Here is a 13,472-nt window from a genome sequence, read left to right on the forward strand (position 1 = left end):
CTGAAATGGCCGGATTTTTGGACATGAACACTCATGCCTAATGTCATCTCTGCACAGAGATTACTCAGTTCTCTGTGTGCAGACGTATGTTAAACAAAAGTGAGAAACAGAGTCTCACCTACACCAAGAGGCTCAGCTTGTCCCCATCCCAGTATTTATCTGAAAACAATTTGCAATATACGTATACACCAGCAGGAGACACTGGTGCAGTTTTTATAACTGCCTTCTTATCTCAGTACTGTGACACATCGCAGGAATACATTATTAAAAAGACACAAAAGTAGCATGGATGCTTGCTCCTCATTACCTCTGTCTCTAAGAAAGTTACCATAGCCTCTTTGCTCTTTTAACATCCACTCTCCAGCAAAATCAAATGCTTTTCTCCAGCAAGTACCCCAGAACCACCTTCCAGACGTGATGTGCCTCTCATCCTCACGGCAATGCTACTCTTGGGAACTAGACAGCAGTAACCTTAGATTATACTATCAAAGTGAAGGGTTTACAGAAGGGCTTGTAGAGAAACCCCTAAACATGGAGCTTGACTGGTTTTGTTACTGTTTTGAAATGCAGACCAGACTTCCAAGAACATTTGCAGATCGTCGGAGCAATCCCAGGCACAGCTACAGGTTGGGCAAAGAAGAGATTCAGAGCAGTCCTGAGGAGAAGGACTTGGGGGTGTTGGTCGATGAGAAAACGAACATGAGCTGGCTTCAGTGTGCGTTTGCAGCCCAGAAAGCCAACCATATCCTGGGCTGCATCAAAAGAAGCATGACCAGCAGGTCGAAGGAGGTGATCCTGCCCCTCCACTCTGCTCTTCTGAGACCTCACGTGGAGTATTGTGTGCTGTTCTGGTGTCCTCAACATAAAAAGGACATGGAACTGTTGGAACAAGTCCAGAGGAGGCCATGAGGATGATCAGGGGACTGGAGCACCTCCCATATGAGGATAGGCTAAAAAAGTTGGGGCTGTTCAGCCTGGAGAAGAGAAGGCTGCGTGGAGACCTCAGAGCAGCCTTCCAGTATCTGAAGGGGGGTTATAGGGATGCTGGGGAGGGACTCTTTATTAGGGACTGTAGTGATAGGACAAGGGGTAATGGGTTAAAACTTAAACAGGGGAAGTTTAGAATGGATATAAGGAAGAAGTTCTTTACTGTAAGGGTGGTGAGGCAGTGGAATGGGTTGTCCAGGGAAGCTGTGAATGCTCCATCCCTGGCAGTGTTCAAGGCCAGGTTGGATGAAGCCTTGGGTGGCATGGTTTAGTGTGAGGTCTTCCTGCCCATGGCAGGGGGGCTGGAACTTGATGATCTTAAGGTCCTTTACAACCCTAACTGTTCTATGATTCTATGAATTTCACAAACATGACAAAGAAACTTCATCCAATACAACATACCTGTTATTTTGGCTTTGGCCATAATGCTAGGTGAAACAGAGCCATTTAAGTGTGCTTGGCATTCAGATGTTGGGGGGTTTTAAGTTTAGGATATAACACAGCATTTAAAACACGTATGTTAATGGTGTTTTAAGGTAATGAAGACATCTTCCCATCTGATCTACAAAAATTGCCTAAGTACATTGCTTTATGTTTAAGGTAACTAAAATTAATGTCCTTATTCCCCATTGATTTTGCTTAGTTCCTAGAGCTTAAGCAAACCACAACAGAATGTATTATGACAGATGAAGACTTTTCTCACAGCAAATTTACACATTGTGGAAGAAAGGAAGAAAGTAAATAAGGTAACTATTATTATAATTCCACAAGATTAATGACAGACCAGTAGGGATTACTGCACTTACAAAAGCAGTAACACTCTTCTCATTTTCACATACAAGTTCTTCTGCCTTTCAATTATAAAATTACAGTTGTGTTTATTTAATATAAAAATACCTGAAGTCATTATCTGAGCTACTGCTGTATGTAAATGGCAAATTCCCTACTCTTCTGAGGATTTTTGACTCCGAGTACTGGCAGTTGGCATCTTCTTTCAAAGACAACAGAGCAGACACATGAATTCCATGTCAGTGTTTAAGTGTAAGATAAATTTGGTGCTTGTTGGTTATTGGGCAGAGGAGGAGCTTGCACAAAGAGAGAGTGCTGCAGCTAGGAGGCCCATTTCCTAAAGAGCGCTTGTGCCAAAACACTGTGTTCAACCTCACAAGCTGAGACCCTGTTTTGCTTTTAATCAGTCTGGGATAGAAATGCCAACAAGGAAGTTAGATTTCTGTAAAGGCTATCTGCAAAGGCAAGATAATGCTGATTAATGTCTCGGGGAAGTCACTTGCTGCTTGCTTTGAGTGAACGCCTCCCATTTAGCTTTAGATTAGTCTTTATAAACATGGAAGCCACTGAGAAGTTATATGGGTGACATATCAGGGTTCCACACAGAGGTGACAGCAGCATGAGGCTCTTGGAAATGGCAGTGAAGAAGCACAGGCAAAGAAATGAGGTAACTATCATCTGCAACAAGATCAATACAGTAGCAAAATGTAACCCACTACACTGTGTACAGCTTCAGACTGCTTAGGCTCAAATCCTCTTTTCCCTTTACTAAATGTACAGCGCTGTTAAATGGAATAACTGGTGTAGATTTCTTAGTGCTTTTCACAACTGTCCTCATTTTTGGAATGAGGTTATTCAGTTTAACAACTTGTGTTTTGCTAACTCAAATCCTGGTATTACATAAATAGTTTCAAAGGCTACTGAGAAAAATTACTTAGGAGAAGGGGGTTTATTTTAGATAAACACATTGGCAAGACTTCTGCTATGCCAAACTGCTGACTATGAAAAATATTTGGGTATAGGAACATATATGGTTCTGTAAAAAAGCTAGCCAGGTTCCTAGTGAGTCGGGGGGGGGGGGGGGGGGGGGGAAGGAAGAGCCTCAAAGTGGGGAATTCTAGGCAACATATAAGAGAAAAATATTTTTCCTGTCCCTGTCTCTCTCTCTTAAGAGATGAGGTTGTAAGACTGAAAGAGCTCAAAGACTCCAGAACCGGACAGAAAAGAGCTTTTTGCATTGTAAGATAAAAACATTGTGCAGGCTTACAAAAGGGAACCTTTTAGTTAAAATCTAAAATGGGAGATGAGTTAATAACATGTACACTGAAGTAAAGATAAACTATATACAAGAAGTTATTTAAAATAATGACAATACAAGTCACCTAGATCACTTGGGCTTCTAAAGTTGTATGGCTAGTAGTCTAGTACGTGAGGGAGACATTGTTTTATCTTTCTATCCCTAAAAGCAAAAGATGTAGGAATGACTGAGAAGGGCAGTGTCTGATCTCAACCATGGAAGGGAAAGTTGAGCTGGTTTTGCCCGAAGGTTACTTTCTCCCTTCTCAAAGGCCTCCTTGTCCTCCACAGAAGGGATGCCTTTCGGTAAGACTCATGTCCTTGGCTACACCAAGTATTTTGACTCAGAAAGTTAAGCTTGTGATTGCAATCATACTGTTAGTGCTAAACAGCTGTTTTGCAGTCAATGCGTTTATCACCAGCAATCCAAAAGAACCATATATATTGCCTATGAATAAACCATATTATTTGTGAACCCAACTGGCTCTTTTGAATCTGACCAGGCTAGTAAACAGGTTAATAAATTGTGCAGCCAGTGTGGGGCCTATAGTTAGTCATGTTGCTACAGCTGTAGCTATGTTACGTAGTTATGTTGTTAATGGTTGGACTTTATGATCTTAAAGGTTTTTTCCAACCTAGCTGACTTTATGATTCTATGGTTTTGCCTGTAGTTTACATTGTTGGGTTTTTGCAACACACACTGTACCCAGAATAAATATTAAAAAATGTATTATTGTACTGGCTCCATAGAGACATCACACATTAGCAGGAAAAGCAGCTATTTACCTGTTCATCTTCACTGTCTGTCCCGCCTAAACTCAAAGAGCTATGACGCTGAACAGGGTTGGAGGACTGTGGGATAAAATAAGGAAGAGGGTAAGTCAAGGGAAGTATCACATTGAAATATCTGGGACTGGGCATCCAGTGCCAATTGTGAGAAAACACAAGAGGTAAGATAAAGGGTCACTGAGTCCCTGTCTCACAGGGTAGGTTTCATTTGTTTACTGGGGATCAAAGTAGAGAAGCTTTATCCTGCTATGAGAGACGCCATGAAGGTTGACCACATGAGACAATAAATTTTATGACATTATTTTAGCTTATACTTTTAAGATCTTCAAATTTACAAATGCTCACATGTTCATTCAAGTCTAAAATCACGCATCCGCTGTGAGAAGCAATTCCTAACAAAGAAGACAACCAAAATCCTCACTGAGTCCCATCACGACCTCTTCTCCTCAGACTCATAGGACTGTCACTTTCCTGACAATTCAACTAATATTGCCCTAGAGTATTTTTTTTTTCAATTCCAAAGCCAGTAACTGTTTAAGGTTCTCTTGCAGTCTCTTAAGTAACTGTTTAAGAATCTCTTGCAGTGATTTTTGTTTTCCTCACTAGCCTTAAAACACTCCAACATTCTTCCCCTTTTGCAGGTACAGGAAACTGCCAATCTCTCAAGGTCTTTGAAGCTGGAAGACATAGAAAGTTCATTTGTGCAGTACCTTGGCTTGTTCTTGGACTGGGAGCGGAACAGTCACAGTCACACAACACTCACCCATGAATAACTGACTTTTTTACGCTTTCTGCCATACAGACCTGCCAGGAGAGACTGCCTTGCCCAAAGGCACAAGAGGTGTCATATCATTCTGTCCTCTTTCCCTGCTGATACAGGTCATAACTGCCCCAGCACTGGTCTACAGAAAAGCATAGAAAGCTGTACTCAGAAGGGTTTTTGTAAGGCCACTTCCTAGTATCTCTCAGTGACAAGTCTACAATCGACCTAGGGAATTTGTTCTAGTTCTGACTGATCTGTACCATCAGATTTTACCACAAGCAAGCAACAAGGTTCTTCCCTGTCTCCAAGCAGATTTTATCTTTTCCATACAGGTGGTCACTGAAGTGACACGACAATTGTACCTTGCCTGGTGAATCTGTCAGAATGTCATGAAGGGTTGAAATTTCAGGAGGGCTTCTAGGCAAACCATCATCTTCAGAAACAGCACCTGCATCTTCCAGTTTCTTTCCAGTTATAACAAGCGGAGGTGACCCAAGTCTGATGTTCTGTTGCAACTGAAGCTGCAGTTGAAAATAAATTTAGACTAAAGACTTTAAATAGCATTATGTATAGTGGACATTTTGGACACTTTTACCCCAGTTGCTCCCATTAGGGATGCAAAATTTCTTAGTTAACAGAAATACTTGAAGAAATAGACCATTTACAGAAAATAGCCATTAACAGAATTTTTGATTAGTTACATTCATCAGGGACCCATCATTAGAACTGGCTTTGCTACAAAATTAAAACCAGTTTTATTCAGTGAGTTACCAAAGACAGAAATTTCACCATTCCAGAAAACTTACAGAAATTTAACTAATCTTAAGTTTAAAACCTTTTAAAGACTTAAGTATTCTTTAAATAATTACATGTATCCAGATGTCCCAAATAGTCACACAAAGCATTGTCATTCAGCAGCTCCCAACCCCAGGTTTACGTGGCTAGCTTTCCTTTCACAAAGCCCTTCCAAACTTTGAAAGTTTGTCACCACCCTCTCCCGCACAAGTAGGTGAGTCCCACTTTTTATAGAAAGCAAATTTAATTCTGGTCTACACTAATGAATTTCTTGTTAATTTTCCCCAGCACCACATCCTGGTCCTATCTATAGCAAGAACAGCCACGAACAACTTTGTTTGTAATGGAGTATTGGGATTCTTTTCCAAGACTGCACAGAAGGAATGCTCTGGGGGGCCCTGACCCTAGAAAAATAAAACAAAGTCTGCAACCTCACAAGCAGCCAGATGTTCCCTCAAACTAAAAAAGTTCAGATCTCAGGAAACACCATCACTAAAATTCTTGGCTTAAGTCTGTTATTATGTCAAAGCTGGAAAAGAAACAAGGTCTGAACAGAAACTTTGTCCTTCACCTCAACTGAATATTACCCAGACAAAAATGCAGACCTGTTTTTTTCTGTTTCTATGCTTATTAAACCAGATTGGGAAATTCTAGGCCTAATTCTGTGCTCCTCTGCAAGCTATGCATTCATTCATAGCTCTAAAATAGATCTAATTATCTGCCATTCGTATTCAGTAAGATTAATTTGCAATATAATTCCTACAGATCTAACAGCCACACAGGGTAGCACAATGTCACTCTCTACTCCACCAGTCCCTCAGTTCAAACAGCTTTCTTGCCCTCTTAACAACAATCAAAGGAGTATCACCAATATGATCTGCAAAAGCAGGCCTGATGACAAACTGCACAGAGATTGCAATGTATCAAGACATATAACATACATGCGCACTTTACTGGAGGAAAATGCAGAAAGTCAGTTTTGTTTTTCTCTCTTTTCACAACTGCCAGTCTTTTATTTATTAAATTTATTACATGCAGACAGCAAAATATTCTGGGGGAAACTGAATTTACAGTCTGTCGTCTACTGGTAGAAGTTAATTTATGTTGCTAAGAAAATAACAGCTTTTATTAGTGCTTGGCTTTTATTCTGACATGAGTCAAACTCACAGAAAAAGAATGTCTTTTATGGCTATAAAAATAGTGCTGGTAGTATTATATTACCATGCAGGATGGTGGATGGATGGATTGATGAAGAGAGGGCACAGTGGACTGGAGATAGCATGAAAAGAGAGTTTTTTTCCCCAGCAAAGTTCTATCATATATAAACATTATTTCTCCTGCTACCCCTATTGTTATACAAAAAAATACCCTGAATTGAAGCACATTTTATTTTGCAGTCTTATGAAAGAACAAGTCCCTCTGTGCATCTTCTATTACTAAACATCTGATGCAATTGTATTTTGCAACATGAAACTCACACTGCGCAAAGGAAGAATTTCAATGGCCTTTGGCTGCTTTATCAACCATTTGTTTTCAGTCTCTGGAAAAAGCCTTAAACTTTTATCTCAGTGCTTTGAGCTAGGCAGTCATTTAAACACGATTAATATAACCAACAGTTGATAAGGGAGCTGTCAAGGAGGGTTCAGTATGTGCCTTGGAAGAAGGAAATGACCTAGCAGAATACAGTATCCTTTGTTGGCAGAGATCAGAAGAATAATGATATAAATAAAGCTGTCACTAAGAGTGCCCTGACATATCCATCATCCCACACACACAGCCACTGGTGCTAGCATGTACAGTGAAAACATCATAGCCAGAATTGCCCTAAAGAATAACAGTATAAGGGACACACTACATAATAAATAAATGGCCTTAATTTAAAAACAGTAGCTATGAAGTGAAGAATAGAAATCCCATTGGAAGAGGACATGCTCATTAAGGAAAGTTTCCAAGAGCCTGTGAACTGGATTCATGTCACTCACATGCTATGAGACCTGGGAAAGGCTGGAAGCACCAGGACTGCTCAAAGATGAAGTTTCCAAGAGACAGAACAGATCCAAAAGCAGTAAATCTCATTTGGACACTATAGTCAACAAAATCTTAAGGCACACAGCAGAGGAATCAAGCCACAGGGTTTCCTAGGAGATAGCTAATACAAAGCAGCACCATGAATGAGGGATGATGTTCTCACCTGCAAAGTTTTCACTCTTCCAGGTATGTTTTCCTGAGACAACACATCACCTGCCACATTTCCTGGCGCAGACTCAAAAATGAAGACGCTGTCATGGGACAAGGCTTTGTTTCCCATGCTTCCTTTGGGCCTGGGAGGAAGGCAAGAAGAGTGGTCAGTGCACTGGATACATCCCTCCAACACTTCCCTGCACTACTTCACCAGAGCAGAAGGATCACAAAGAATCCTACAAAGAGTAGGATGCATCTCACTTAACTTCAGATTTGAGCATATTAGCCGCCTCAGTGTAGTCACTGCTAGTTCCTTTTATACTCAGAAGGAAGGAAGAAACACATACGGGACAAGTGACCATGGCCACAGTTACATATCTGTCCAGAGCCAAGTTGAAGTACCCAGGTAAGACATTCCTGCTCTGCTCCTGTGCTCACTGGGTGTTCAGCCCAGTGAAGCATTGATGAGTTCCCACAGTTGACTGGCTTGTAATTAACTAAGATTGATTGGGGTTGGACTATTAAGTTGTGCAGGGCAAATTCTGCACTTGGGTGGCACAACTAGAAAGGCTCCAAATCTTTTATCCACCAAGTTCTATCAGCATAGGCAGGCAGTGTCTGTGTGTCACTTTGTTCAAAAGACCGCAAGGATGGCCTCTACCAGGATTTTATTCTAGTGTTTGACTGGAAAACAACAGAGAATACTCTCATGTTGTCAGCTGCCAGCCTCATAACCCACAGGTTACAAGGATTCCTTAGTTCAGCTTCCCTGCAGGCAATGCTCTTGCCTCTGAAAGTCGGACTCTGGGTAACAGGGGATGATTAGGAACAGAACTGTGACAAGGAAAATCCAGTAAGTCTAACACTCTCTGCAAGAAAAATCAAACGAAGAGGTCTCTGCTATTTGCCTAACCCCAGATTCTCTCTTTATTTAGAAGAAAGCCCTGAAAGACTGTGAACTTTCATAAATACTCCATGTAAAAAAAATCCCAAACAAATTCCTTTTTCCTCCTGCAACTCCCTTCTTTATATCTCCAGAGACACCACCTGCTTTGTCTGCTTGACTAACCCTCCTATAGTTCTAATGGTGTAGTCAATCTATGCATTCAATCTGCAAGCTATGCATTCATTCATATCTCTGTAAAATGGATCAAATATGCTGCCATTCTTATTCAGCAAGATTCATTTGCAATGTAATTCCTACAGCTCTAACAGCCACACAGGGGTTGGTCTCTTGCTAGGATTCAGAAAAGTTCAATTTTTAAAACATTACATGGTGTATGGGGTTTGCATGGCAAGGGTTTGGCAGTGAGAAGACTCCAGGGGTGGTTTCTGTGAGAAGGTGCTAGAAGCTCCCCCCACATCTGATAGAGATGTTACATTTTTCTCTCCTCTGTCCAGCTGAGGAGCAGACTGATGGGGCAGCTTTGGTGGCACCCAGCACCCACCTGGGGACAACACACCACACATGGTTTAAGAAAGAAAAAAAGGAGGAAGAAAAGAAACCAGTGCTTCCATGTCAAGAACAAACACACAGCAGCATTATTCTAGGATCGGTTCTGATACTCTGCATGCCAGAAATTGCAAAGCGCAGGGCCCTGCTATAAACCCTTCACAAGCTGTATTTCCATTGGCTTTCAGGATCAGGTTTTCTAAAGGATTATGTAGCTCAGTCTCTTTATGTACTTACAAAGCATGCTTATGCTGTGCAGGGTCTGGACATGATAAAGTTTTCAAGTAGCACAAACATATCCTCTAATTCTTTCGGATAGTCCACCTAATCTTACCTCTAAGGGAAAACCCAGAAGGGTTTTACTCACTTCCTGATCTCTGATCTTGCAAAACAATTCATAATCATTGGAGGATAGTGCTGGAGTAAACAGCAACTGGACTTGAAGTACTTGGTTAAGGACAAGAGAAGGAGTTCGCACCCACACTGCCTCTGGAGCAGGCAGCTGATTTTAAGCCAGATCCCTCCTATGAGCCAGTGGGTAAACTCGGCTGTTCCTAAGCTTTTTGGACTGAGTTAGCTGAGTCACTCTAATTCCCCTTAGCCCAGGGGACTGGTTATGTGGTCACTTACTCCATTGCTGTTGTGCTAACAAACAAAATAAAGAGATTGTTGTTTCATTCCCAGATCATTTCCATGATGCAATTGCATAAACACAACAGAGAGTGGGGAAAGGTGGGGCAAGGAGGAACCAGCACCCATGAGAAAGTAACATCTATAAGCTGTTCCACCAGAAGAAACACAGCGTCCAGCTTCACCAAATGCCTTGTAGGACCATACAAAGCATTTGGCAGCAATGCTGATTTCAGCATGTCTCACTCTGGTCACCTATTTGTGTCCTCTGCCAGTGTCCCCTCCAATAAATCACTGCAAACAACAGGATGTGTCCGGTGTTTTGTCACACATTACTAGTCTGCAGCTCTACAACTCAAGGCCTAGGGTAATACAAAGAGAAGCCTGGCAGAGTAGCTAACAAGGGAGTATGAAGAGGGTGGGAAGTTGGAAAACAGACAGATACCGATGCATGACACCCCTGGTGAGAGACGTAACCACATTCAGAGCATTGTCCCACCCCAGATTCAGTCACAGATGTGCGATGAAGTGTTGTGTAGCTTGATGGTTTAAGGTTATGAGTGAAGCAGTGTTAGCAGGGCAAGCTAATAGCTATATTACACTAATTGAAGAATGGGCAAGTTTTTGAACTAACATCATTCAGGGATCTGAGAATTGCTCTGCAATTTGCTTAAGGACTTGCAAACCTCACTCACATGGACAGCCCTCCATGGGTGGCTGACAAAACTAGAGGTCTTCTGCTGTATCCAAACAGATACATAAGAAAGTTAAAGCAGCAATCTCACACTGATAATACACCAAAAATACTTCTGTCCCTTTACCCCAGCCATGACATAGGGCACTACAGATACTAAAAACCAGCAACTCAACTTCACATGTATTCTCTCGACTAGCACTACTCAGTCAACATCCCCTTGTAAAGGTGCTCCTGATCAGACTCTTCCAGATTTCAAACACTAAACCCAATCAAAACAATCTGGGTTGTCTGCAGTTTTAGCCTAAGAGGTTGGGTCACCCCTGCCCCTGCCTGCCCTCCCCCTCTTCTCCAGGCTGGCTTTTTAAGCACTAGCAAAGAAGGAGGAAATTCCTGGAATTCCTTCATCAGCATTAGGGCTTGTTTTGCACAAACTTGGACAGAGGTTGCTCCTTAGGGGCCAACTCATGCTTTCATCCTACTGCTGTAAGAGGTCCGCTTTCCCAGCAGCTTACCCAGCCTCCTCCAGTGAATGAAGTGCAGTTGTGTCGAGCACGGAGATGCTGACATCGCTGCTGGACTGGCAAGGTTTTAAATTACTCTCTCCCCTGGGAGGTGGAGGTTCTTTCCTTTTCTTCTTGGCAAAGAAGTTCTTGAAAGTCTGAAATTTGGATTTTTTCTTTCCTGAAACATGAGAGAAATGAAAATTTACGGAAGTTGGAGGCATTGCTCAGTCTGGAGAATGTTATCTTGTAACTTCTGGAGGAAGCCTCAAAGCTACAGCAGCCCATTCAGTTCTAGTTCCTTCGTAAATAATTCAGTGCTGGAGTCCAGTGAGAGGTGAAGCTGCAGTTCTTACATTTGCTGCCTATAAAGCAATACTGGCATCGAGCTGACAATAGTGGTGCCTACTTAGGTTCCAAGTTTTGAAAAATACACATTAAGTAGAGAATGTATCTACCCACAAGTGAACAGTGATCATGACAATCATACTTGATACATTTGCAATTTTAAAAGTTATGTCAATGTCTTCAACTCTTATTGTTCTTTACTTAGCTTGGCTTAGTTCTGCTTTTTCTTTACTCAGTGAGTAAGGAGACAACACCTGGAGGATACTCAACATTTGGCAAAAGGACTGAAACTGGCAAAGGAATTTATAAACTCTAAAACAGAAATGTCCGTTTCCACATTAAAACATTGCCCCAAAATAAAAATCAGTAACTCCTCCAAGGACAATGGAGCAAACTTAGATTAAGACAGTGCCCTGCAGGACATGAAACCCTCAAACACAGCAGCCCTAAGAATACAATTGGAAAACTATTAATCCGATTTCATTGCCATTGATTTTCCATTGTCCAAATGAAAACACAAAAAGAACAAAATAAACCATATGAAACATCACTGACTTATTTAATTTTTGATAATTTAAGATACTTTAAACATTCTCATTTATATTTTCCTTCAGCACACAAATGCTGCATTTTGTCACTGAAGCTTACACGGGGGTGGAGGTCAGTTTGGAGTGGTTTGGGCCAAACTATTGTACTAAGACCCCTGTAATTTCTGAAGTACATATGCAGAGCAATAACATCACTGCATATCTGAGGCAAATTCATTGTTCAATTAATACTTTACAAGAGTTGGCATAATAAATGCCCACAGCTGGAGGGTTCCTTCATAAGCAAGGCATTATTTCAACACAATTATTGTCTTCTCCCAGCAATGATTTAGTCGGCAATCCTCTGTTTCAACGTGTGCCCTGTACATGTAGGGATCTCTGCCAATGGGCCTTATCTGGGCTGAAACTGTGCCACCACACAGCTGCATCAGACAGTAGCCACTTTGAGAAATAAACAATGATACTGAGATATAGTCACCCTGTCTCCTCCCTGCTCTCAAGCCCAGTGCCAGCACCATGTGTCAGGACATACAAGGACACTGCTACACTGTCTGGCATGGACTGATGAGATGGTTACCTCTCTGCAGAGCAGTACCAGCCACAGAAGACCTACACATTGCTTTTCAAGTGACTTGGGCTGCCAAGGACACCAAATTATCTTCCAAACCACGCAGAGCAAAACTATCAGTGGAGTTCCACTCATCTGAATAATAATGGATGTGGTGCTTCTTGGAGGGTTTATCAGTGGAAGACCTTTGAAATCAGCCACAATGCCTCTCAGATAAAACAACATGTTGAGTGTCCTTTAGAGTGTCTTCAGAAACGCTTCCCTTTCATTAGCGTCATTCATATCAGCAATTAGACAACCTATATGGTATTCTCCCAGGAAACTTGTCAAAGCTGAGATGGTTTATTTTAGATTAGCAAAACAAAGGATTAAAATGTTTCATGAAAGCAGTGCCCCAAAATTATCAGTTCAGCAATGTCTGCTAACACAGGCCAATGACCCAAAGAGCACACAGACAGCTCTGCAACTTAAAGGCAGTCTAAATGAAAAACAATGACATTCTCATGTACACTGGTCAGCTGATAGTGCTATGGACAGACAGCAAGTCTGATTCTAGTGCAATTATTACTGATGACCTTAAGTAGATGCTGGTATTTCTAGAGAACCGATACCCCAACAGAAAAAGAAGTCATCCTAAGAGCATTTAAGAGAAACAGACATAAGTCCTACCAGAAAGGGTAACACTGCCAGGATACTACTCCAAATGCTTGTTTGGATCAGAACTAGTGCTAGCTTTAGAATGGAGCCCACGGAGAGGACTTGCAAACACTGCTAATGACTGAAATTCAGCTGGCATGGGACAACACTTGGGTATCACTGTGCAATAGAGTCCTCTGGTGCAGGCACATCAGTTCCTTCAGTGCCTTCTCCGGCCTCTAATTTATTACTGGTGCACAGTAAACCGTTCACACCCTGAACAGTTGTGCACTAGTTTTACACACTGTTAAAAGGATGCCACATTTAATTTAAAGGTGCCTACATTTCAGCACACTGTGAAGTAGCCCAACATATCACTGAATTGGAAGAGTACTCTGTGATATTTGAACTGATAATATACAAGAGGATCTTATTACTTCAAATGAAAAAAATTCATTGTGTAACAAAAACCCAGTCAAAGCAAGGAGAGAA

The 13,472-nt window shown here is 41.5% G+C and overlaps 1 protein-coding gene across 9 annotated transcripts in view; it reads right to left on the reverse strand.

The window, feature by feature from the left end:
- Positions 1-13,472, reverse strand: part of KIAA1210 (KIAA1210 ortholog) — a 60,951-nt gene that overhangs the window by 11,842 nt on the left and 35,637 nt on the right. For all 9 annotated transcript variants that reach the window (XM_061446029.1, XM_061446027.1, XM_061446022.1 and 6 more), the window contains 4 exons: positions 10,893-11,061; positions 7,611-7,740; positions 4,987-5,145; positions 3,859-3,924 (listed from right to left, as the gene is read on the reverse strand). In XM_061446029.1, the coding sequence (XP_061302013.1) occupies positions 3,859-3,924; positions 4,987-5,145; positions 7,611-7,740; positions 10,893-11,061 (524 nt within the window). The remainder of the gene's footprint in view (positions 1-3,858; positions 3,925-4,986; positions 5,146-7,610; positions 7,741-10,892; positions 11,062-13,472) is intronic.

The sequence above is a fragment of the Pezoporus flaviventris genome, unplaced genomic scaffold (assembly GCF_033815535.1).
Source record: "Pezoporus flaviventris isolate CSIRO_AGI_PZ_B2104156 unplaced genomic scaffold, CSIRO_AGI_Pfla_v1 ptg000005l, whole genome shotgun sequence".
In the NCBI taxonomy this organism is placed as follows: Eukaryota; Metazoa; Chordata; class Aves; order Psittaciformes; family Psittacidae; genus Pezoporus; species Pezoporus flaviventris.